This window comes from Culex pipiens, chromosome 3, assembly GCF_016801865.2.
Source record: "Culex pipiens pallens isolate TS chromosome 3, TS_CPP_V2, whole genome shotgun sequence".
Taxonomy (NCBI): domain Eukaryota; kingdom Metazoa; phylum Arthropoda; class Insecta; order Diptera; family Culicidae; genus Culex; species Culex pipiens.
Genome location: NC_068939.1, coordinates 132,841,600 through 132,868,472, shown reverse-complemented (window position 1 = coordinate 132,868,472; position 26,873 = coordinate 132,841,600). Strand labels below are relative to the sequence as shown.

At 37.4% G+C, this 26,873-nt stretch overlaps 1 protein-coding gene and 1 long non-coding RNA gene across 2 annotated transcripts; one reads left to right on the top strand and one right to left on the bottom strand.

The window, feature by feature from the left end:
- The first annotated feature begins 385 nt into the window (after positions 1-385).
- LOC120425883 (uncharacterized) lies at positions 386-3,083 on the top strand. Its single transcript, XR_005606606.2, has 2 exons — positions 386-922; positions 2,747-3,083. It is a non-coding gene; the product is annotated as an uncharacterized LOC120425883 (long non-coding RNA).
- Positions 3,084-15,767: 12,684 nt separating this feature from the next.
- LOC120425882 (symplekin) lies at positions 15,768-26,070 on the bottom strand. The gene is made up of 4 exons (XM_039590502.2): positions 25,786-26,070; positions 23,141-25,727; positions 16,057-16,802; positions 15,768-15,988 (listed from the first exon to the last, which is right to left on the bottom strand). The coding sequence occupies exons 1-4, from the start codon at positions 25,867-25,869 to the stop codon at positions 15,884-15,886; spliced, it is 3,522 nt and encodes a 1,173-aa protein (XP_039446436.1). The 5' UTR covers positions 25,870-26,070; the 3' UTR covers positions 15,768-15,883.
- Positions 26,071-26,873: the final 803 nt, after the last annotated feature.

The following is a 26,873-nucleotide window of genomic DNA, read 5'->3' as shown; positions in this document are numbered from 1 at the left end:
GACGAAGCCCGATTTTGAAATTTTGCATTTTAAAAAAATACAAAAATCGAAAACTTTAAAATAAAAAAAAAAATATAATTATCTTTTTTTTTCTATCTTTTTTTTTTCAAAATCCACAAATATCAAACAAAAATAATTGATTAAATTGTTTATGATTCGATGAATCGATTTTTTTTGTTTTAAAACTTATTCTTTAAATTTCAACGTTCTAAATGTTTAACAACCACTGCTGCAGTATAAACTCACGAAAGAATATTTATTTACTAGAATTACGACCAGACAAAATATACACCAAAGACCGAGTGTCGATGTATTCGTATCGCCACATACGCACGCTCACACTCACCTCGGCACAACCATAAACCGAGTGTATAAAATTTCCCTGTTTGAAAAATGTCGCACGTCGTACGAGTTGTCGCACGGTTGTGATTTTACCGTTTTGATATCGATTGGTCGAAAGGACGACAAACGGACGACAAACACTCGACATGCTCGACATGGTTTTTTTCAATCGATTTACCTTCAATTCGACGTCGATTATCGTCGACGCAAACAGTTTGACAGTTCTCTTCTGTTGATCTTGTTCGGACTTGATTGCAACCGAGTCGAACCAGTTGTTGTTGCTTTTAGGCTTTTGGAGGATTTTGGACAGTTAATAGGTAAGTTGTTTACTAGGTTCAATTACTTTTTCTGCCGGAAAGTTCCGGCCGGAGTGGGCGAGCGACCGAATCAAAGTGTCTTGTATTCCAGATTTCGGTCTTCGTGGCGGAGGAGGAGGAGGACGGGAAATATGGTTTACTCGGCGGGCCATTCCGGAAGACGGGACGGGAAGGAACCAGTTTGCGATCGTGGAAGCGGTTGGTGTTTGGTGTTTGGTGTTTTACCGTCCGCGGGAGGTTGCGACGCATACCTAATGGAACTGGTGAGTCATGTTTTAGAAACGATGGAGGTGTGCTGGAAGTGCGATTGGACAATCGAAATTAAAAATAGGATGAATGGAACATAACAAATTCCCAACTTTTCAATCCAATAATTCCAAACTGAAAAATAAAAAAATCAAAAATACTATTTTTTTTTTTTAAACTTAAACGCTGAAATTGTAAAGTTGTAAAATTCTAGCATTTCAGAACTTAAAAATGTAAGAATTCGAAAATTCTAAATTTATTTAATTTCTTGATATTGTGCAAATTTTTAGTATTCTTTTCTTAAATTCTAGAATTTTTTCTTCAAATTCTCAAAGTCTTAAAATATTTTTGAAAAAAATTGAAATTCAAAAATAAGAAAAAAAAAAATTGATTGACAAAAACTTAAACACTAAAATTCCTTAATTCTTAAGTACTAAAATTCTTCAATTTATAAATACAAAAAATCTAACATTATAAAGTTCTTAAATTCCCAAAACGTTGGACGCACGAGTTGGAATTTTGAATTGTAATATTCTAAAAATTATGAGTTCTAAAATTATAAAATTGTAAATTCTAAAATTGAAATAATTTATATTTTTGAATTCTAAAATTTCAAAGATTATTATTTTTTAATTCTACGCATTTGAAAACTTAATAAGTTTCTTAAAATTTTAAAAATTAAAAAAAAAACTGATTTTCAGATTTTATTTTTTTAAAATTTTCAATAAAATACAAATTTAAAAAACTTTAACAAACTAAAATTTAAAAAAATTATTACAAAATTAAAAAAAAAATACAAATTCAAGTTTTGTTTTAAGTTTTAAAAAATGTTTTTATAAAAAATATTTAAAAGTTTTAAAAATTCAGAAAAAAAATTCGACAAATTCTTAAATTTTTAAATAGTAAAAAAATCTATTAACTTTTGAAAATTTTCAAGGATTTTACAAGGTCAAAATTTTATTTTTTTTTTTTAATTGAAATAAATGATGTTGGTATTGAGGCACCATAAAATTCAAAAATTTTATAATTCAGTAAATTATCATTTTTAAAAATTTCGAATTTCGGAACATAAAATTCTAATTATAATTAGAATTTTGAATTTTAGAATTTTAGAATTTTAGAATTTTAGAATTTTAGAATTTTAAAATTTTAGAATTTTAGAATTTTAGAATTTTAGAATTTCAGAATTTCAGAATTTTAGAATTTTAGAATTTTAGAATTTCAGAATTTTAGAATTTTAGAATTTTAGAATTTTAGAATTTTAGAATTTTAGAATTTTAGAATTTTAGAATTTTAGAATTTTAGAATTTTAGAATTTTAGAATTTTAGAATTTTAGAATTTTAGAATTTTAGAATTTTAGAATTTTAGAATTTTAGAATTCTAGAATTTTAGAATTTTAGAATTTTAGAATTTTAGAATTTTAGAATTTTAGAATTTTAGAATTTTAGAATTTTAGAATTTTAGAATTTTAGAATTTTAGAATTTTAGAATTTTAGAATTTTAGAATTTTAGAATTTTAGAATTTAAAATCTTAGAATTTTAGAATTTTAGAATTTTAAAAATTTTTTAGCATTCTTAAATCAGGTACAATTTTCAAATAATAATTTTCTCGGATTTCAAAACTAATTGCAATAATTTTAAATTTAAATCTATCATCTATCTAGACATCTATTTTTTATATTTCTTTTTAAATGTTTAAATTTTGAAAGTTCATAAATTTAGTTTTTCTTTCATAGTTCAAAAAAACAGAATTGAAATTTTATAATTATTATTATTATTGAAATCTGAATTTAATTTATAAATTCTTGCCAATTGTTGATTGATGATATATTTTTTTCAGGCAACAAACATATTCCAATCTGATTCTGCCGGAAACCGAAATGCGTTCCCGTGTGGTCACTCGTGGCTTCCGTAGAATCCACGGAAGCAGCCCCGTTTTTTCGTACTCGTACTCCACAAAACCCACGTTTCCTCGTACTCCGGTAAACATCAATCCGTCGGAGATCCAAGATCGTCGCCAAGGCGTCGCATCCGGGTTTTGATCAGCTCGTCGAGGAACAAAAGTCCAACACGACCAAGATGCTGCCACGGCCGCCTCAGAAGAACACCAACACCCAAGCCGGAAGCTGCGGTCAAGGCAAATCCAGAAGGAAGCCAAGTTGGGGAAGAATCGGCGATCCGCAAGTAAAATTAAGTGTACAATTAATATTTTTGTGAAATTTTGACAGCTGGAATAAAAAAAAATCAATAAAAACAAAACAACAGTTTTTTCAACTGCAACATAACCCAAAAATCCGAAATGACAGCACACGACAATAGCACGACATTCTAAATAACAAAACCGTGCGACGTCGGTCGAATGTCGTACGACAATGTCGTACAATTTCGATTATCGATCGCACGACAAATACGACATTTTGGTGCAAAAACGTATGACATTCGTGCGAATGTCGCACGACATTGTCGTGCGACGTCGTACGATTGCACGTACGACAAACGACGGACGTCGGACGGACTTTTCAGTCAGGGTTCATCAGAAAAATCGATCGATGATGCAAGAAAAAGCTGGAGACTCGGGGAGGGGGCTGGGGAAAAGATGATTGGCTTGTGGGTGGCGTGGGATGAGGTGAGGACAGTGGGGCCACCTCAATCGGGGAACCGGAGCATGGGTGACATTCACATGGCATGGCAAGTGCTGCTGATGTTTCCCCGAGGGAAAATAACCGGACTGGAATGAGATGCTCCACTGAGCGGAAGACGATGGCCAAACGTGCAGTTTCGCTAAGGAGAGTTAAGTATAGTTAAACAGTTTTAATGATGTATTCAAGGGAAAAAATACATGTTTCAATACTTTAAAAAAAATAAAAATGGAAAAACTGGTAAAACGTGACAAAAATATAGATGACAGGTCAAGAACACCACATATGGAATATAATACGTCAGGCTACACTTGTCCTGGGAAATTGTCATAAGGAACGCAAAAACTTCCTGGAATGACACTCAATATTTAGATGAAAATATCGGGATGAGAAAATCGATTTTAATTTAGTATCAACCACTAGAAAGTTCTTCTAACTGTTTTGTTTTAAGCAATTTTAAATAAATTACATGATTATGAAACTTGTTATGTTTAAAATTATATAAAATTCTACGTATTTTTTTAATTATTTTTGAAATAAAAATCATCATGTACTTAAATTTGCAGTGCACAAAAACATGTAATATCCATTAAGTAGCTTGAATGCATTTTTCAGGAAACTTTTTTGTAAAAATAAGAGATATAGATACAACAGCATAAGACTTAATGTGTTATTTAATAAATTCTTCTAAGGCTTTTTTTATTAAAGATCTTTGGAATTATTTCAAAATATTTATTTCATCGTGTTCAGGAGGGCAATTTGTAATTTTTGTTCTACACAGTAAAAACATGGTAATATTACACCTCGGAATGGGTACATTTTTATGTCAGAGATAATGTGTAATATTACTTCTAAAAATGTGTAATTTTACTACTTTTCTTGTGTAATGTCACTTTATCAGTCTTAATTGAGGTAGAATTACATCATAAATTCAACCTTCCAAAATTACACCTTCCACATTTACACAATTTTTTTCTGTGATACGAAAATCTTTATTACTCTTGTTGTTTTATGTTTTTCTTAGTTCATTAAATTTTATAGTATTTTCATTTGCATTTTTTTTTAGTTTATGTGTGTTTCTGAAACCGTCTGATCAGGGGTGCCATTGGATCTGGGGGTGAGATTGGGTCAAACAAATTTCTGCATTTTTGTATGACCCAATATCACCCGCCCAGATCCAATGTCACCCCAGATGACGGTAGTATTTGACTTATTCTACGTATAAACCTAACATTTGCATCAGATCGACGTAGTCTTGTCGCTTTTTGACATTTAATAAAAAATGCATTTCAATGACCTTGGATAAACTAAAACAAGAGCACACGGTGTAAACAATAACAAACAACTTTTGTTTGGCTGACCATTCTGTACATTTTCTCGATGTTTGGTTGAATTTGGTTGCCGAAGTCTCGAGCTATAATCACAGTTGTTTACGGTAGTCGGGCTTGTACCTGTGTCAACAGCGTTCTGACCTGAAATTCCTTTGGCCAGTTGTCGGCACTTACATCAATTTTCAGGGAGTGACAAGATAGCACGACAACGTTGAAACTTCTTTCGTATGAAGAGCGACAACAATGCGCAAAGTTTTTTCGGTTTTTGTTGAATATCTCAGGATTGAAAGGTCAAAAGGTGAGGCATTGTAAGCTGCACAAAATGGCGTTCTTAACTCAATTTGACCAAAAAGCACGCACGACAAACGGCGAGATTCTGTTAAGGGCTTAATCATCATTATTGTGAAATGAAAAAAGAATGAAATGAAAAAAATGGTTTTAAAACAGTTTATAAACCAAGCACAGTTTTGTCTTACTTATCAAAGTTTGGTTAACAAATCATTATTTTGTTTTGCAGAAAGTGGCTTAAAGTGACAAGGGCTTGGTCGTCTCACCCCCAACTCCCCTACAATTCAATCCAAGATTTCAACAATATTAAAAAAAGATCTACATTTTCCCTCTGAATGATTAGGAACATGATCATTGTTAAAAAGAGTTTTCTTATAAATTTTGACTGGAAATTTCACTATAAATTTTATTTTTGTTAATAAGCACTGCACAGTGGTCCAGATCGCAAAATTAGGTGAAAAATGGATTTTCCGTATAATGATGAAGTTTTGGAGCTTTGGGGTCTTCAGAAGAGTTGTTGCAAAAGAGAAGGGGCAACTTTTGGTTTGGTTGGAAATTAGAGTGGTTCACGATTAGGGTGATTTTGAAAATCTAACTTTTCAGGAATATTTTTGAGATTTTCTTTTGTCTTCTAGCAACTTTGTCGAAGACACCAATATTTTATCTCGTAATCTACGCCTTCTACGACCAAATTTATAGAAAGCATCTGAGCAAACCGTCAAAAATCAGTTTTTTGAACGTGGCAATTCAGGGTTAAGTTTTAGAGAAAAGTGGTATTCGATGCACTTTTAGAGCTCTAAAAAACAAGCATTTTTATTTCTTGACAAGTCAATTTGGACTTAAGGGTCAAAAGTTACAGCCAATTTAATGTAAAAAAGATGAAAATTTAAAACTTAAATATCTCGAAAAGGCGCAAACCAAATTTTAAGCACTAGGTTGCATTTGAAAGAGGAGATCCAGCCCTACAAACGCTGAAAAAAATCCAGGGTTCTTTTTCTTTAAAATCGAGATATCGCCATTTGAAAACATCTAATTTTCAAGGGAAAACCTTTTGGGATCACCCTTACGAATTTCAAAAATTGTCCAAATATATGCTTTTCCATGTAATTTTGGCCGCTGAATCTGAATCTGTCTTCAGAATTGACCCAAATTGTCAAAAAAATGGTTTTTGGTCATATTTTGGATTTTGGGCTTTGGTCAGAGTCGAGGGAACTTTAAAAAAATATTTGCAACGGCCTTATGTGACCTTAACAATTTTACTACAACTAAACGCATTTGATTGCAGCTCTATATTATTAAAAAAAAAAAAAAACAACAACAAAAAGGCCAAAGATAATGATTGGAGATTGCTTAGCAAAATAATTGCAAACGAAAGAACTTCAAATTGATTTAGCATAACACCAAACAAAATGATTTAAGTTTTTAAGACTCAAAACGAAAAGAGGGAAATCTTCGAAAAAATAAACAGTAGAGGATAATAATTAATTGATTATTAACTAATAAATATAGGTTTCTACCTATATCTCTAAATTTAAAAAAAACAGTAAAGAATGTTATTTTAAAATCTATTACAGATGCTAAATTTGAAAAGAAAGCTTTGATCATCATTGAAGAAAATTGCTTACTGGAAAAAAAATGTTTTTTTTTATTAAAATTTTAGTCTCTCTGTTTCGCGCAAGTTCTGCAAGCAACCGCTTCAAAATCGGTTTTATAAACAAACAATGTGGTTGATCTCATGTATAGTGAATACAATGCTGGAAGACACCAATCCTTTATGAGATTTTAAATATTTGCGCAAACAAAGTCATAAACTTGTTGGAACAAGTCCGAATTTTGTTCGCCGCATGAAAACTGATGTTGAGAACGACTCCAACCAAAAATGATGTGAGTTCTTTACCATTACATTGAATGTAATGAAAAACAACATTCTCTGTACTGTTGCCTGGTGGTGGTGTTGCTGATGATTTTCTATGGGTGAGAAGTGGGGGTGGAAACGGGGGAATCGAGCGAGGAGAAGAAGAAGCAAAAGATGATGTGAAGTAATAAATAAACATGCGGAATAAAATTATCGAGTCGTAAAAAACGCAGCAGGAATAAAAAAAACGAAGAAAACCCCGCCAAATATAAATAAACAACTCACTCTCGTCGGGCAAAACCACCAACACTAACATGAACGAGCAAATACAAACACATCGATTGTGGGGCATTTGCTGGTTTCTACTTCAACTTCTTCATTTTTTCTTGCTTGAGAAGGAAAGTATTGGTGGAGCAAAGAAACGAAAAAGAAGGTGAGGGTGGCAAAAGAACAGTAAGCGTCGTGTGGTAGTGGGTGGAGGAGAGAAGAGGAGGTGGAAGACGATGCCACGTTGCCGAATTTGCAACGCCGCCACGAAACGTTCACTTTCCTCCCTCTTTCGTGCTGCTCTCTTGCTCTCACTTTATCGACTTCTGAGAAAGGCATGGTCGCTTCTTTGTCGCTGTGGCTTTTTCTCCCCCCGAGAGTGTTCGTCTTATTTTCAAAGCTGATGGTAGGGAAATGTGGCTAAGAATCTTATGTTTATACATTAATGACGGTAAACAATATTTACGTTTTGATAACTCTATTAAACTTTAAAATTTATTCACTCTGAATTCTAAAATGATCATCGGGGAGACAGAAACTTGAAATGCATTTGCAGTTGATTGCATAGAAACAGTTATATCAATTAATGTCGAGAGCAGCTCAAAAGTAAAAAAAAATATAATAATCTATATATTTTTATACACTAAACCCCCGGTGGTTGGACACTTTTTTAGTTTTTACCCCGTTAGTTGGTCAAAGTCAAACTAAAAAGTGACGAACTGTCACTTTTTACAGGGCGTTCATGCACACTATCAAAACAATCGTTTGATAGAGTTTGATGGTGTGCGTGAACTCCGTGTAAAAGAGGTGTCAAATTAAAAATACCCCGTCCGTTTGACAACAGTTGGTGTCAAACCATCGGAGGTTTAGTGTAGTCGTAATGTATGAGAGAATAAAAAAAAAACAAATTGTAAATGCATTTTTGATCATTTTTAGTTGAAAATACCTCTGATGTCAATATTTCCCAAAAAGCAGTTTATTTTATCATTATTTCAGTACTAAAAGTGCACCATTTGATCTTGAATGCAAAAATAAAAGTTAAATAATGTATTCGGATAACCGAATCTTGGAATAATCGAATTAGGATTATTCTTTATCAGCTCACAAGAAATCGGAAAAAAGTTACCCCGATCCCTCTTCAATTTGCGTGAAACTCTATCCTAAGGGGTAATTAAAATTCCTGAGATCCATATTTCGATATCAAAAGGATTTTTATGTAAAATTGGACGCAAGATTTGACATTGTACTCAAAATTCTTTAAAAAAATTAATTTAATGTACTTTTCGTATCTACAATAACCCAGAAGCAGGGTTGCCAGGTTGCCAGATAAATCTGGAAATGCCAGATTTTTCAAGTGTCAGCCAGAATAAAGATTTGTCCTTATCAGTGCCAGATTTTGAAAGATTTTGCCAAATTTTTCACTTGCTACCCATTTTGAACAACTTTTTGATTAAAATTAACTAATTTAATTGAAAATATTAAAAATTAGAATGTGTTTTTCTTAGAGGGAATGTTAATGACATTTTTGAGGTCAATTAAACTGCCCGCATTCTACAATTTTTTGAATTAATTCATATCCTCCCTCCCCTTTACCATCGAGAATGGTTAGATTTTCGTCTGCCAGATTTTTCCAGATTTTTTATCGATACTTTGCCAGATTTTTCTAGTTTTGATCTGGTAACCCTGCCCAGAAGGATCATTTTCTCGTCTAAAACGAAAAAATCATTAAAAAATTACATGTTTTTTGTAACTTTGAAAAAGAAAAGTTTTGAAGAAGTTACTTTTTGCGTTTCTCTTTGTTTTGTCGTAGTCGACTTTTTAAAATCTGTTTTTTTTTTGTTTTAAATGAGAAAATGACCCTTGACATTACAAAGAACATGCAAATCAAAGTAGAATGTGATGTTAAATATGTTAAAATAAAAAACTGAAAATCCAATTGTCCGAAGTTCCTAAGAAACCTTCGGATAATCGAACTTTCAATAATAGTAGTTTATGCAACAAGTTGCAAAAAGAGGATTTTTTCAGCACGAGTCGTACATTTATCCAACGAGGTTCACCGAATTGGATAAATACGAAGAGTGCTGAAAAAATCAAGTTTTGCAACGAGTTCCATACAACATTTTTTGCAATTCCGAAAAACACCTATTGAGTGAAATTTTAAGTAAAATTTTCATGTTTCGTTTCAATCTAAAAAAAATTTGAAAAGTGTTGCTTTTCAAAACAAGTGCTGAAAAGTTCAACTTTTCAGCACCCATTTCAGTGCTGAAATGTAGAACTTTTCAACATTTATTTTGAAAAGTATTGCTATTCGATTCTGTTATTTTTGGTACAGAAAAGTAGGCTATTTCGTCGTTCAAGAATGACAGGAAAAGTAAGTAGTTCCACGACGGAATTGCAAAAAAGATTTTTTTTGAACTTGAAAAAAGTACTCCTCAGAACCTCTTCTTAGAATGCGAAACAAAAACTTGAAATTGAATTTTTATTAAGGTGTAATAGTTTACAATCATTTCTAGAGTTTTTTTTAAGATCCTGTACTGCTCATGTTCGCATAAATGTCCCATATGCATTTTGGTCGATTTTGTGTTTGATACTGGAATAGCTTCCTATTTAATGTTACTTGAAGCTACTTCAATAATATTTACCACTTTGTTCCTGAAAATCGCAAATCGACGGAAAGTTTGTTTGTCCCATCTTAAAAATGTTTAAATATGAGTCCCATCGTGAAAATGTTCACATATTTGTCTCGCTTGTTTTTTTTTTTGTTCTGAACTCACCTATTTGACTCGGCGAAAGTCCAGATTTTTACAGATATTCCATAATCTGAAGATCGTACACATTCACTTGTGGGTCGTTCGAATCACTCACAACAAGAAATTATTCACCTTTCAAAACTGTTAAAAAATTACCATTTTTCACTCAACTCAAAGTTAACAAAAGCCTTATCATGAGCATATATGAGATCCCTGTTGAATGAATATGCAATTAAATGATTACACTGAAAAAAACCAATTCTCGAAATCGTGAATTAAATTCACGAATGCAAGAACCACGAAGGAATATATTCACATTTATAGTGCAAATGCACCATACTCATGAATAAATTCCTTCGTGGTTCTCACATTCGTGAACTTAATTCACGATTACGAGAATTGATTTTATTCTGTGTACGTATTGATAATAAAATGTAATAGTTTTCTCAAACTTCCAAACTCATTTCTGGAGGCTTTTTTTTTAAAAAAAAAAAGGTCCAATAAACCAAATTTTTCAGTTTTTGCTTTATGGGTGTTTTTTTCAACCGCCTTGAGTCAGGGGTATTAAAAAACACCCTAACAGCAAAAACTTAAAATTTGGTTTATTGGACCTCTTCAAAAAAAAACTCCAGATTTTCTCAACTTGCTGAAAATGCATATGGGACATTTATGCGCGGGCAGTTTGAACATATGAAACACAATAGCTTATAGGACCTTTAAAAAAAATCTAGATTTGTGCGAATTAAATTGAAAATTATTTTAGGAATAACTTTTCCCCTGATTTTTCGTAAGATTACTTCTTCAAATTAAACTTGCAACGGCCATAAAATTCATATAAATGTTGTAATCTAACACCTGATTTTTTTTTTATTCTAAAATATAGGAAAGAAATTTATAAGAACCGGATTCGTCACGCCCTCGTGATTATTTTGAGAGTATTCACCTCATATTCCAGCCAATTTGGTTCAGCTTATTTGGAGATATCGTGGCACTCGTAAAGGGCCATCCATAATCAACGTTTACACTTTTGTATAATATTGGTGAAACTTTCAGAAGTGATAGTCAAATGAGACTTTGTTTTAATTTGGTCGAATTTGAGCCCATTTTCTCTGAAATCACTGATATTTTGCAAATTTGTGACAGAGGCATAACTGTAATGCTGTATAAAGCAGTTTGTGATACTTTTTGTTCTACTGTTTAAATTCGGCTTGAAATTTTAAATTTATTTAGTTTTTTGGCTCTTAATTTTGTTATGAAATTTTTAAATTTAAAATTCACTGTTGGAGTTTCTCCCCTTTCCCCCACCACATCCAAATCCAACACTAGTTCACAATAACGGAGCTCTCGCCAACTCACGCAAACTTGTTTTTTTCTACTCTATCGAATTTATCTCTCTCTCACTGTACATGCAAAGTGCGGAAAGAGAATGTTGAGGGTTGAATTTCTTCGGGGGTTTTGTTCCTCGGCAACAGTATTGGGTTGAATAAAATTATGGGGACGACGGACGCGGCACGCAACCTGACACATGGCGCGCAAAAAAAACAACGACGCAGAAAAGAGTAATGGTTACCCCACCTCGCTCCCTCTCCCGCTTAACCCTCTTTTTGACCGGCTGTATCGTTTCCGGTTAAGCAATTTCTTTTTCTTCCGTCAGTCTTGTTTGTTGTTTTTTTCCTCTCTCTTTTCCAAACTCTTTATTCCCCCTAACACCAACATTGGCAAATCGGCACGGCTGACTGGATCCATCCTCCTCCTCCTCCTCCTCCTGGGTCTGACATTGAACTTCATCGCCCGTGACAGTCAACGGCGACGACGACCGTCGGTGAAATGCATGCCATTTATTTACGCGAGAATGTCCGCCGCCGCCACACACACTCATCGTAGCAGTCGCGCTGACTTCAGTGCGACGAGCCACGTGGTTGACGGCCGGCCGGTGGGGACGGATGAGGGACCGCTGCTGTTGATGGGGTTGCATTTGAGAAGAAAAAATCTCCAGCGAACGCTATGCAATTGCAATTTTACGAGAATTTTTTTTAACATGTGTAATACAGATTTGCATGGTTTGACACCAACTGTTGTCAAACGAACGGGGTCCTTTTTTAGTTTGACACCCCTTTTACACGATGTTCACACACACTACCAAACGTTTGTTTTGATAGTATGCGTGAGCGCCGTGTAAAAAGTGACAGTTCGTCACTTTTTAGTTTGACCAACCAACAGGGTACAAACTAAAAAAGTGTCAAACGAAAAAGTGACCAACCACCGGGGGTTGAGTGTAATATTTATTTTTATCGGATTCTCCGAGCAATTTTGCAAAACATTATGAATTTATATTGACAGGACACCGAGATACTTTTTTTTTAAATAACAAATTAGGGGTTTTGACGCGCCGCGTGCCGAAATGGGAAAATGACGAAAACGTGAACAAACTGCTTTTTTCACTAAAATTACAATAACTTTAAACAAGATCAAAAACCATTTCTGTTGTGGCGACTGGAATTGCGGTCCCCACGTGGACCGTACACCACTGGACTCGCGATGACAGCTGTGTGTCTGTCACTCTGCAACTGTCAACACAGGGCGTAAGACAGGGCCCCGGCGATGGCCTGATATGAGCTACCGAACAACATTGGCAATATGGCGTCGTTTGTTTACAAACATGGGATTGTTTGTGGACGAACCGAAAAATTTACTTTTTTGTAAAAAAAAATCTATAACCATTGTGCAATAACATTAAGTCTTCCAAAACAGACAAAATTTCGTTAAATTCCAGACCAGAATTTGTTTTATTATTATTTTTCAATTTAAACCTCTTTTATCGCGATTCTGATTAAGATTGCACATCAAATCATCGTGCGTTTAATGTATCTTTAGTTTTCAAATTTTGAAATTTAGCATAAATTAAAATAAGTTGCAAAATTCCCAACTTCAACCATGTGCAACAATTTCCACATCACCCATGTGGGAAACCGATAATGGGGTAATTCATGCGTTCCAAACTGTCAAAATTCCAAAACGTCATTGCCAATCTTCGGTTCGCTGCTTTTGTTCGTGTTTGAAGTTTCGGGCCGAGACTCTGGCGTAAGAAGAAATGATAATTGTGTCCTAAAATGAAGCTTAGATTGCTGATATTATTGTTCACAGCGATAAAGCTTATTTTTCTGAGTATAGAATGACCCTTTGTAAGACCATAAAGAGCTTAAAATGGATTTTTAAATCAATTTTGAAAAATTAACCTCGCGGTCCTTCTTGACAGAAAAGCTCCTACTTGACAGGTCGTTCCAAGGGGACCATAGTTGATCCATCCAAAAAATGTTGTCTTTTCAAAAAAAAAAATTTGCATTAAAATGAAAAAAAGTGATCAGAAATGGTTTTTAATCGTGTTTTTTACCGTTGTACATAAAAATTGGCATAGGGCTTTAGTACCCAATTGTCATGGTTGTAAATAAATATTATTCTTGTTTTGTGAGTAGAAGAATCCTCGTGTGTCTTTTTATTCGTTGGACGAAACCGTCTTGTTTTTTTCTTTTTAAATTGTTTAATTTCACCCTTACGACTCGCAACTCGACCACCCTGCGGGTGTCGTCAGGGGGGTTGTAAAAATTTCCGATCATTTTTTGTTTATTTCAATGCAAAAAATAATGACTAGACAACATTTTTTCGATGGATCAACTATGGTCCCCTTGGAACGAGCTGTTAAGTAGGAACATTTCTGTCAAGAAGGACCGCGAGGTTAATTTTTCAAAATTGATTTAAAAATCCATTTTAAACTCTTTGTGGTCATACAAAAGGTCAATGTACTCAGAAAAATAAGCTTTATCGCTGTAAAAATTAATATCAGCAATCTAAGCTTCATTTTAGGACCCAATTACGGAAATGTTAAAGTTATCGCAGTTTTAGTGAAAAAGGTTGATTTTTGCCGTTTTCCTCATTTTCCCGTTGCTGCGTTTCTTGGGTTGAAATTTTTTTCATGGCACAAAAAATGATTTAAATTATACGATAAATTAACATCATTCCACAATCAGTCTTCCATTTTCTCATATTTAACAACCAATGATGCAATGGCGCTTCAAAAATTTTTTTTACCGGTTCAATTTTCATCTCATTTGATCAAGGTACATAAACAAAAAAGTAAAAAATCTTAATTTTACTCTGGAATGAAGGGGTTAAATCTTTTTTTACATGAAATAACATCAATTATTCTTTAAAATGCTTACCTGAATTCTAATAAACCTATTTCAAGATGTTTCAGAAATAATATTATCAGAAGTGAATTTTCTGATCATTTCATTAATTCTGTATGAAATATTTTTTTATTGGGCTACATTTAGTTGAAAATATTCATTTATTATGTTTTCGGAGCATTTTTAAACAAATGGTTACAAAAAGTGAAGAAAAGAGTGCATAATTGGCAAAGGGAGCGCGTGGTCGTAAAAATATTCGGAGTGAAAAGTGATTTTTTGTGATTTTCAAAGCCCTTCCTATATCATCGTTGATTGGAAGGCACGGCGTCGGGTGGATTGTGTTTAAATTTTTCGAATAAGGTTTTATTTTTTTTGCGGTGAAAAAGCCATTTCTATATAATGAACGAAAGACGCACTGACAATTTGGATCGCTGAGTTAATAGTGGAGCAAAATAACTGTGTGTGAGTGATTTTGTGTGTTAACCAGAAAGACCTTCCCATAGCATCGTTGCTCGGAAGGCTCGCCGACGGGTCTGTTATGAAAGTCCTCCCCATAGCGTCGTAGCTCGGGAGGCATCGAAAAGCCAATACCTTATCCTACTAACCCAAAAAAAATTTATTCACGTGATGCTTGATGGAGATGCTATGGATTCAACGGTCTCAAGCGGTATCAACAAGTATATAGCGAAAAACTATGTGTTTGATGAGTCTGCAACTTCAACTATCGGACTAACATTCCTCCCTTTCGTTGAACTGCAGGCTTCTTGGGAGGGCGCCGGTATTGACTAATAAAGTAGAGATCTTCAGAGGTTAAACAGTGAACGGATGGTTGGCTCCCACTGATCATTTTTGATTCATTGTTTAACTTCAGCTGATCTGTCAATAACGGAGTAGCAGCTCATTGGCAGTCAACCATGCTCATGCTCAAATGGTTACAACAAGTTAAGAAAATGTATACTTCCGCTTGAATTTCGTAAATTTCAGGGAAATTTACAAATTTCCCGGAAAACGGGAAATATTATTTACAGGAAATCCAGGGATTATTTTTCCCGGGAAATTGGACGCTCTAACCCAATCACGAAATATTTTAGCAGAGCTGGATATGCCAGAATCCTGCTCGAACGGTAGAACACTTCTGCTAAAATGCTGTAAGAATATCCAGCTCTGTAAGACTTATGCTAGAATCCTGCTAGACCGTCGTGACTGGGAATCAAAACTTTTTTTGCAGGCAATCAAAACTTACAAAAATATATTTTTTTAAATTCATTTTTTGAAACGCTTCTCAAATGTTTGAAGGAAAGTTAAAAATCAATATTTGAAAACACCATTTATTTGTTCCCAACTGTTCTGATGCTGCCCAAATCAGAGAAATTATTTTGAAACAAAGTCAAAGAAACTATGCCGTAAACAAATCCGATATGGCGGTGGATAACATAATTTATGTCAGTTGAGAAAATATCAAGACATCTCCATGACACAAAAAATGCCTCGATGTTTAATAAACTTAAGAAAAAATAGTTCTGCATTCTAAATCAACAAACGAAAAATTCTAAGAAATTTTGTGAAGCGTCACAATTTATTGAACAGAAAATTGTACAAAATTAAGCGCAGCCTTAGATACTGTAACTATAAATAATTGCTAACATATTGTTTTTTTTTTGTCCTAATCCATTCCAGGCGGTGCCGGCTCGGGCCGCTCCGCATCTTTTTCCTTCTTGATCAACACCGGCAGATGGGACTGCATTGGAACCTCCTCGCCGTACTTTGGCTGCAAACAAAAAAAAACACAAATTGAGTTATTGAACAATTCTTCAAGCGACAAGACGTCAATCTTACCGCAACGACCTGCAGGTCGGCCGTGTCCGCCGAACTGTGCGAAGAAATCCCAAGCAGCACGTCCATCCGGTCCTGCGTGACGTGCCCAATCTGGTGCTCCATAATCTCGCGCGCGTGCTCCAGCATGGGTTCCCGGAACTCGGGACAGATGGTGAGTGCGTCCTGGAGTTGCGACGCCGGCAGCTGCAACAGAATGCCCAAACTCTGCGGCGTCAGCCGTTGGGCGCACTTGAGGAACCCGTCCCAGACGACCTTCTGCTTCCACACCTGCTTCACGATCAGCCGCTGCAGCAGATTCGTCACGAAGCCGGCCAGCCGCGGATGAAGCGTGAGCGATTGAATGACGGTTCGCATGAGCAGCGTCGGCAGCGGGGTCAGCTCGACCAGCTGCTGGATGACGCTGCCGAGTACGTCGTGGGTGTACGTCTCCTTCTCGGCCAGACACAGCGAGGTGGCCTTAACGACCCACTTCAGCTCGACCTTGGCCGTGTCGACGGTGTGCAGCGCGACGAGAAGTTCCGCCGGCGAAAGGGGCAGATTCGAGGTGGTGATTTCGGCGCCGATGCCGAGCAGCCGGTTGAACACCTCCTTCACAACGACTGGATTCAGCTTGATCAGCTTGGGCAGCACGGCGAGAATTTCCTTCTTGGTGAGCCCGTTGATGACCGGAATGAGAAGGCGCACGTCGGACACCTTCGTTTGGTGCAGGATGCGCACGCGGTCGACCAGCTCGGGCGTGGGGATAGCTGAAAGAGATTAGAAGTAGTATGAGCTTTTTTATAATTTTTGAGGTATTTAAAAGAAGATAAATAATATTGAAAAATATTTGCAACGTCCTAACGTTCTACCATAAAGTCAAGACAAATAAAACATATGAGCAGTTCCTCGACGAAATCGGTATATTTTTAATTTTAATTTTTGTATTATTTAATCCGGCTGAAACTTTTTTGGTGCCTTCGGTATGCCCAAAGAAGCCATTTTGCATCATTAGTTTGTCCATATAATTTCCATACAAATTTGGCAGCGAGCGAGTTGTGGCGCTATAACCACGGCAAATAGTGTCCAGGGCATTTGTGGAAATACAGTGTCCCATCCCAAGAGGGTCCCGGAGCACCAAAACTTCTTAGCATGGTGGCTCCCAACGATTAATTGCCTAAACAAACAGGAACGTGAGCGGGGGATCCCCACGTTTCTTCCACCCCTGTAGATTCAGAAATGAATTGCTGTTTGAACATTCGTGCTCATACTCACTCCATTTCAACGAATCATCTTTGCGGTTAACTTTACGCAGTTGGCCTGGCCGCTTTATCGTTTGTGATGTTTCAAAGCAATTTATTGCATTGGGGCACTGCGAATGTTAATAATGACAAGAGGATGCTAGGCGTTAATCAACCTAAGGCATTTTCCAGAATGCCCTCGAAAGACTGGCTGCGCTACGGTTAGATTAGATTAGATTAGATAATTTCCATACAAATTTGGCAGCTGGCCATATAAAAATGATATATGAAAATTCAAAAATCTGTATCATTTAAAGGAATTTTTTGATCGATTTGATGTCTTGGGCAAAGTTGTAGGTACGGATAAGGACTACACTGAAAAAAATGATACAAGGTAAAAAAAATTTTTGGTGGATTTTAGTTTCACTTTTTGTCACTCAAACTTGATTTGCAAAAAAAAAAACACTAGTTTTATTTTTTTCTGATATGTTTCTGGGGACATCAAATGCCAACTTTTCAGACATTTCCAGAATTGGCAAAAAATCATTGACCGAGTTATGATTTTTTTAATCAATACTGATTTTTTTCAAACGATCGAAATATTGGTCACAAAAATTTGTCAAACTTCATTTTTAAAAGTAAAATCGAATTTGCAATCAAAAAGTACTTTAGTGAATTTTTGATAAATTTATTTTTTGATAGACTTCCTACAAAGTTTGACTAAATTATATCAGAGTTTACCAACTGACAAATAATTCGATGGGCTATTCTTTTTAAGGCACTATAATTGCGCATAATTGTCCCATGTCATTTTTGGACAATTTCGACTTTTTGACCGTTTTAAGTTTAGTTCAGGGTGGCCACCAGTTTTCAAATTTTCAATTTCCCGGTTTTCTCCCGATACCAGAAGGAATTTTCCCGAATGTTTTTAAATCAGATTACAATGTTTTTTAGGCTAACGTTAGTGTCAACATACTTTTTGAAAGCATACATTTGGTTCCAAGTTTGAATTCCTCAAGAAAACTTTCAAATGTCTTGATTATAAAGTTAGCAAGTTGTCAACGAAGCCGTTTTTATCTGTTTCCAATTGAAACCACTAATTTCCCTAATGATTGGTATTTTTCATCATCATGCTCTACAGATTTTACCAACTTAAATAAAAAAATCGTTTTTGTTTTTAAGAATAACATAGATTATAAATTGAAGCAGGAAATGTCATTTACAATTTATTAATTTTATAGAAAAGATTTGCAAAAATACATTGTTATCAACATTTAAAAAATGACTTTATTTGTTTTGTGCATTCAAGAAGAACGATTCTTCCAATAATTATCAATTTATGTGAATTAATTTTTTTTTGTCTAAAATTATGTGAGTACAGTAATTTTTCGGTAACTGGGCGTTTTTTAACTGGGCGCTCGATAACTGGGCCGTAGCCCAGTTAAAAAGCAGACAAACGTCAAAAAACCAAAACAAACCAAAATGACCCAGGGGTTAATGGATGCAAAAATCATATTCAATAAATAAAAAAAATTCAAACTTTTGTTTAATTTCAAGTTACAATTAAAGAAATATGAAAAGTAAGCATTGTAAATAAATTTGAGTAACTTTTATTTTTATATTTCATCTGAAAAATATTATGCATCGGTGGTCCCCTCGTTATTTTTTGTTCAGCCCAGTTAACGAGCAACATTCGGTGACTGGGCTACGTTCTCAGCCCAGTTACCGAACAACTACTGTACATTCCTTTTAACCAAAAAGTCTTTTTGCATCATTAGTCCAAACAAAAATTTATAAATACACTGCAGTGTAGGAAAATTGCCATACAGATGTAAACAAATTGGTACCTTGAAACGTTTTTTTTATCGATTTAGTATCTTCAGAAAGCAATGTATTGATGGGATAAATTTTCGAAAATAATATCAAACTTTCTAAAAAAAGGTGCAGTGGTAATGTAACAGACATAACCAAAATGACGAAGAACGAATAAAGAATGATTTAGCTGAATTCTTGATTTTTGCCTTTCTTACTAAAGAAAGGTATAGGTTTTACTTTAAGGCTGGACGTCATTTTCATCTTCGTAAATATGTCGATTCAGCATGAATTTTAAGCGGAAAAATCGCCAAAAAATCACACTGCATCGATTATCGACGCTTCGTCGCCAAGTTGCCAAGTTGAGCTTCGAATACTGGCGCGAGAATGCTGGCGCATTTATTTTGTGGCTCGACTTATACTCGTTTTGTAGTAGCTTGTCTACCGATGTTTCCTACAACATGTAAGATATCGTAGCTTTTCGGTTTCTTTTGCCCTGTCCGTTTTTGCATAAATGTCCAATGTTTATGCAAAATCTTTTGTGACATAGGACATTCATCCGGCTACAATCAATTTGTTTCCCGTGCGCTCCTAAGGCTTCATTTTGTCGTGATTTCGTCAGTTTATTTAACAGAGTTCATTGGATCCCAATAGGAGCTTTCGAAGCTTCTAAGCTTTATATCGTTTTCAAAGTTTTCAATGTTCGCAACGCCAATGGTTATCTACCTAAGGTTCTCGCGGTTGAGTGTGTAGTGGTGCGGTTGTAAAAATAGCTATCTCTGACCCTCTCGCTTTCGTAGACGCTGAATGGCAAGCTTCCAACTGTGCAGTTAACTCGGTTTTGCTCAGGGATCTGACACGCATGCAGTTTCCTGAAGTCCCCACCAGAGGCGCTGTCAATATTGTTTACGTATGGTTTTTGGAAAGGTCGTATGAAATAAATACATTTTTTTTCTCAAATTATGTGTTTTGTTAGTTTCTACCTCGGTTTTTACTTTTTTGCATATATATGCGAGATAATTACAAGCACTACGTTATTTTTTACATTTAACATTTATTAGATCAATAAAACAAAGTTCTACTTGGCCATTCAATAAAAAAACACAACACACTGAACTGAACTAAAAACTGAATCGAGAACTGAATAGCTTCAGTTTCCTGGAAACAAAATAAAATTTGTTTGATATTTAATTTCCGTTGTATTAAAATGAACTACGTTTTCAGAATACTGTCGAAATAGCTTTAAACTAGCTGTAACTGAACACCAAAGTGCTGATATGCCAACATTAGGTTCTCGATGGAATTATATGCTGTTCCCTTGGTTCAAATTTGAAATTAAACATATTTATGGAATTTATGTCCGATGCGCATACGACCTTTTCAAATGCCACGCGCTAAAAACTTGGTTCGATCTTGGTTCGATTTTGACTTCACTCGCTTTGTATGTGGATGACAGTCGTGTCGTAACCGTGGTTTTGCTTTGCGCCTGCTTTGTTCTGTTTTTGGGCTCGTACCAAAACGATAAAACCAAAACCGCGGTGTGCGTCTTCACTGGCGCATGGGAAGCTTGCCATGCTTGCTTTTGAATTTGTACGATTAAAAATATTCTTTTGGTGAAAATTGCGTTTTCAATTTCTTTTGGAAAACACATCATGAATAACACCTTGCTTTCATCATAAGATTTTTTGTCGATCAAGTCGATGTTATGAATTGAAAGAAGTTATTGCGGATTTCAGAGATTTTAAGACAATCGTGCAAGTTGGGAAAAGCTCTCCAACAAAGTGCACACTTCAAACTACAGCAGAAAAAAACTATCTAAGACACACACCCTAGTTTGAAACTGATCTAAAGTGGTCGAAAGCAACAAAGCTCAGTCGAGACACGCACCACTCTAGGCGAGCGGAGGGGAGAAGGGGTAGGATTTCAAGTGTGCAAATATTTGGTGTGCAGTTATGATTTGCAAGGGTGGAGAATTTGGTGCAAAGTGTGCAATATATTCTTTAGTAAGAAAGGCTCTATCTCACCCCTAGTGGGATTCAATCAGGTTTTTCTAAAATATTGCGGATTTCAGAGATTTTTAGACAATCGTGCAAGTTGTGAAAAGCTCTCCAACAAAGTGCACACTTCAAACTACAGCAGAAAAAAACTATCTAAGACACACACCCTAGTTTGAAACTGATCTAAAGTGGTCGAAAGCAACAAAGCTCAGTCGAGACACGCACCACTCTAGGCGAGCAGAGGGAAGAAGGGGTAGGATTTCAAGTGTGCAAATATTTGGTGTGCAGTTATGATTTGCAAGGGTGGAGAATTTGGTGCAAAGTGTGCAATATATTCTTTAGTAAGAAAGGCTTTATCTCACCCCTAGTGGGATTCAATCAGGTTTTTCTAAAATATTGCGGATTTCAGAGATTTTTAGACAATCGTGCAAGTTGTGAAAAGCTCTCCAACAAAGTGCACACTTCAAACTACAGCAGAAAAAAACTATCTAAGACACACACCCTAGTTTGAAACTGATCTAAAGTGGTCGAAAGCAACAAAGCTCAGTCGAGACACGCACCACTCTAGGCGAGCGGAGGGGAGAAGGGGTAGGATTTCAAGTGTGCAAATATTTGGTGTGCAGTTATGATTTGCAAGGGTGGAGAATTTGGTGCAAAGTGTGCAATAAATTTTGTATAATCTTAAACTAAAGCGCAAAGCTTTAAATAGGGCGGTCACTGACATAAATTGCTGATATTTGAAAAAGCCCGGGAGTCAGCTAGCATCATCGATCGTTAACCCTCTAAGAAATCGCCAAAAATCCTTTTATCAACCAATTTTTTATCTTTAAAAAGCATGGGAAAGAAGAACTCTTAATATTTTAGAAAATTTATGGGTTGGAAGTTTTACTTGTTTTATGTGACTTTGCCAATGTTTTAAAAAACTTCATATTTTTAGGGGTCAACTTTGGCTGTGTTTTTTTACTAATGTTTTCTATATGTTAAGTAAAAAGAAGTATGCAGTATTTTTTCTGGTGTCCCAGACTATGCCTTTACGCATTTTTTTACAATGTAAATGATAATGGTGCCATTTTATAGCAGAAAATGTGAAAAACAAGCAAATTGAAAAAGTGACTGTGAAAACATGAAAAAATTAGATAGGAAAAATGTAATGATATGAGGTGGTAGAATAGGCCAAATACTACCAAAAACAAGCATAAACTAAACAAGATAAACGCAAATTAAAATACTAAAACTGAAACAAGAAAAACATAAAAGAAGAAGCAAAGTTTTTCGTAGAACAAAAGTTGCTCAAAAATAAAAATATCGAAAAAAATGGGCAGTAGGGGTTAAATGCTCACTGACAGCGCCGGTCACGCTCGTTATTTGGATGCGATCGTATGTTTACACACGAAGTAAACCCGAGAGAATGGCGAGTTCAACACTCAAATAGCCGGCTCTTTCTTTTTCTCTTTCTTACTTGTGTGGGTAAGTGTGGTGACAGCAATCATTTGAATGCAGTCGTGGTGCAAGTGATTAAAATATTGGTTAAATTCAAACGAACGAGCCGTTTTTTTTTTCGAGGGGTTGGGGGAGTTGTCAAAACCATTCTGACCCAAAAAGCAAAAAAAAATTGTTTAGGCCGTTGCAAATATTTTTCAATGTTAAAATCATTCTTCTATTCAAAATCGGCCCAAAAAATTAGGGAGCAAAAAAAATATTTTGCAAAAAACTTCAAAATGTTAATGCAAATATAACTGCAATCAACTGAAATCATTTTAATTTGGGTTACAAAAATAATAATTTAAATAATTAAAATAATAATAGTAGGTAATTAAAAAATCTTTTGAAGTTTTAAAAGTTTTCGATGTTTGGTACCGAACTTATTTTTCGCTAAAATTTTTGTTTTCATCAAATCCTACATTTTCTGAAAACTTTTTTCATTCAAATGTTAAAACTATGGCTTGTGATTATGATTTTTATATCTTTATATTTTTTTTTTGCCCCCCTCCCCTCGATCCCTCCCAGAGCCGAGGGACAAAAACTTTGAAAAGTATATTATTATTATTATGTACTCACTCTTCTCCGTCAGAATGTAGATAATCCTCGTGATGATCGTCTCCGACCCCTTCGGGCACTCCTCAATCAGCTTCAGCAGCTCCTCACTCTCCGCCCCGATCTTCCTCACCGGCGCCTCAATCGCCCTCAGCACCGCCCTCTTCATATCCGAGGTGGCCTTCGTGTACACGTGCGACAGCCGGTGGATCATCTCCTGGTTGTAGACCAGAACTTCCAGAAACAGGCCGAGACAGGCTTTCGCCAGTTCGTCCGTCCAAACGCGGGGATGTTCGGAGCGTCCGAGCTCGTTCGCGAACACCGGTTCCGGGGGGTATTCCTGCTCCAGGTAGGACAGCCAGAGTAGGGCGTACTGTTCCATTTCGTCGGTGAGGATGCGATGGAGGGAGTAGATGTGGATCAGGTTTTGGATTGCTTTTTCGCGGATGATGGCGTTGTCGTGAACGGAGTGCTTCAGGAGGATGTCGAGGAAGGTTTTCTCTTTTGGGGGACGCCGGATGAGGAGGTCCTTGGAGATTTGCATGCCGCAGTCGGCGAGTTCCTCGAGTTGGCACATGTAGGCGAGGATGGTGATGACGTCGTCGGGGAGAAGGGGGGCTTCGAGGTAGATGCGCTTGAGGAGGGACTCCTTTTCGCGGAAGTTTTCCCGGTCCATGATGTTGGTGACGAGTTTGAGGAGGAGTTGGGTGTACGGTTGGTCGGCTTTGGACTCGGACTTGATGTAGGTGTGACGGGTGAAGCCTTGCAGCAGGCTGTACTCTTCGAAAATCCAGGAGAAGGCGAGGTCGATGCGTTTGCAGATTTCCTCGAGGATAAAGTCCAGGATGAGCATGCGGACGGAGGGCATGAAGTGGGAGCCGAACACGGTGATGATGCGTTTGCGCTTGAAGGCTGCTCCGCCGATGAGGGCTTGCTTTTCCGCTTTTAATATGCGCTTGACGGCGTCGTTCAGGAAGTTGTGTTTCAGGTCGACCGGCTGCTGCTTGGTGACCTCCTGCAGACGAAGCACTTTGACGCGCTGCTTCATTTTTGGCTCGCCGGACGCGCCCTTAACTCGCTCCAGCGTTTCGCGCAACTTTCGTGTCGCCTCAAGCTTGCGCCGATCATCTTCTGGGAGGCGCTCCATGTCAACATCAACCTCCTCCTCGTCCAGTTCTTCAACGGCTTCAGCGTCCGCTTCGCGACCGGCGCGTCCTCTGATAATGCTGCGCTCTTCGTCGTCGCTGATTTTGGGCCGCATTGGCGGTTCTTTGGTCATGGCGGACGCGCCCGGACCCACGCGCACATCGGTCAATTGCTTGGCGAACGATTCGGCGATTCGCTGAATCTGCTGGGGGACGGTCACGTTCGGTGCGAGTGGGACGTACCCAGTGTTGAAGAAGGAGTTGGGTTCCGCGGGGAGTTTGGACAGATTGTTGAGAACAAGCTGCGTCACAACATCGAGCTTTTGCAGGTGGTCCGTGAGAAATTGCTCGTTGAGTCGGTTTGAGCGCGCTTTCTGCTCGTTCAACTCGTCGTAATCGATTTCCATTTGGCGTGGAGTTGCGACCGCCGCTGCAGCGGATCGTTCCTTCTCCCGCCGCATGTGCTCGCTTAGTTTGGCCTTTTTGGCCGCCAGCTGGGAGGACATGGAGTTCTCGAGGGCGCGCTTGGCACGGCGTTGCTGCTCGCGCTTGTCCAACTTTGGGATGGCGCGGCCAATTTCGCTGTTTGAAGCTCCTAAATCTTGCAGAACTTGCGCGATTGCCGTTTGGTGCTCGTAACAGGCCGGGTGTTTGATCAGATTTAGGAATTGCATTTTCAAGTTTTTCCTTACCGAACTGACCTGCGAATTGGTCAGCGTTGGTGGCAGGTTCGAGTGGAGGTTTTTCAACGCTTCCACGACCTGGTTCATCATCGAGGGACGCATCTTGGCGATGATGCAGAGCGTTCCCGTGCACGCAATCAAATTCACCGAAGAAATGTGCGACGCGGCGTGAAATTGCAGCAGCAAATCGAAGATATTGACCGCTTCGTCCTCCAACTTTCTCCTTCTGGCAATCTTCAGCGTCAGCGGAACGTTCTCCAAAGAAAAGTCATTCTCCCGCTTCATACTGTCCTCGTCCGGGTGCGTCTGCAGAATGACCACCCCCTCCAAAAACTTGATCGCATTCGTCCGGATTCCGTCGTTATCGTTATCAATCATGTCCAAAATCGAAGCCTTCACCAAGCACAGCGTATTCCAAGCCTGCTCCACCTCCTCCGTAATATCCGACAGTCCACAGATCCACTGCAGCGCCTGCTTGTAGATCGCCCCGCAGCCCTGAATCACCCTCTTGGCCACACTCGGCGCCGCATCCCGCAACAACCCGAACAAAATATTCACCACCTTCGGCAGCAAACTAATGTTCATCTTGCAAACCTCCTCGATAAACCCTGCCACCGTCTTCCGCACATCCTGATTCGTATCGTGGCCAAACGCCAAAATATTCTCCAAAAACTCCAGCAACAAGTCCGTGTCCGAGTGCAGAATCAACTCCTGGACCTTGGCGATGATCTCGCACTTTTGCGCACTTCCCGCCGTCAGCGATTCGTTCAGCGCCTCCACAATCTGCAAGTAAAACAAAAATTTAAGTAAAATTCCACAAATCAAACCAAAATTGACCAACCTTCCCGCGGGCCGAGGCGATCTTCTCATTCGTGAAGAGTGAAGCCGCCTCGAAGCTGCTGCTGCGAAGCAGAAAGTTGTCCATCCTGGCGGAGCTTCTTCCTCGCGAACTCGAACAAAAGGCAGTCGTATTTCACGTGAAACTAGTTAAATCACACCGTCACTCGTAACTTCACTGGAAAGTGGTCATTTTCAATGCGAAGCGGACCGTAAAAACCTGCGAAACGCGACGAAAAACTCTCCGAAATCCGACGGAATCGCGCGAGAAAACAGCCGAAAGTGGTCGAGTTGACAGAAGAGCGTTACGGTTTGGTGGAAGCGTCGTTGACAGAAGCCGTTACGAAATCTGGAGGCGCGTTATATGAATTTGTGGGTGGCGGTAAGTTGAACACGCTCGAACGCAATAACTCATTTCAAAAAAAATGTTTACAGGGTTGTCATCGATGACAGTTGAGCCAGTCCGATTTGCGATGCCTTTCCGTCGGGTCGCAGGGTTTTTTTCGCGTTCGTCGTCGGTGTGCAACAACAACAAACCTTATCAAACCATTTCAGCTTGATAAACATCGAAACTAGTCGTTCACTTCGTTAATCAGTACTCCACTAAACATCAATCATGTTAAACTGGTAAAAACGTCTCAATTTAAAAGTTACACTGTTAAATCCTTCATCATGTAATTACAAATGATTTTGGTTCTATCTTTCCACAGCCGGCTGTCTAAGATTAAATCATTTCATTAAAAATTTAACAACCGATAAACGGGAAATGCCCGCAGCATCCGATTGCTTGCCTTGAGAATAATACATAATACCGTTCAACAAACACTATATTGCGCGTATTCCCGAAAAAGACACGCGGCATATCAGCCTCGAAACGACGCGCCGCACTTTCGGCAAATGCTCGCTGTCAAATCCCATACTGCGCGTTTTGTTTTTGTTGATCTTCTTTTTCGAATTGCATGGCATTGTTGCCGGGTATGTTTTTTATTGCACCAAAAGTGCAGAAAATCGCTGACAACAGTGTCTGCGGCACATTCTGAAATGCCGCGCGGCGTGTACCTTCGAGAGAAACGGACAATAATTTTGGGTCGC

Coding starts and splice junctions, on each gene's coding strand:
- LOC120425882 (XM_039590502.2), bottom strand. CDS start 25,869: ATGGACAACTTTCTGCTTCGCAGCAGCAGCTTCGAGGCGGCTTCACTC. Junction 25,728..25,785: donor TCGCCTCGGCCCGCGGGAAG/GTTGGTCAATTT, acceptor TTTTACTTGCAG/ATTGTGGAGGCGCTGAACGA. Junction 16,803..23,140: donor CTACATTCTGACGGAGAAGA/GTGAGTACATAA, acceptor AATCTCTTTCAG/CTATCCCCACGCCCGAGCTG.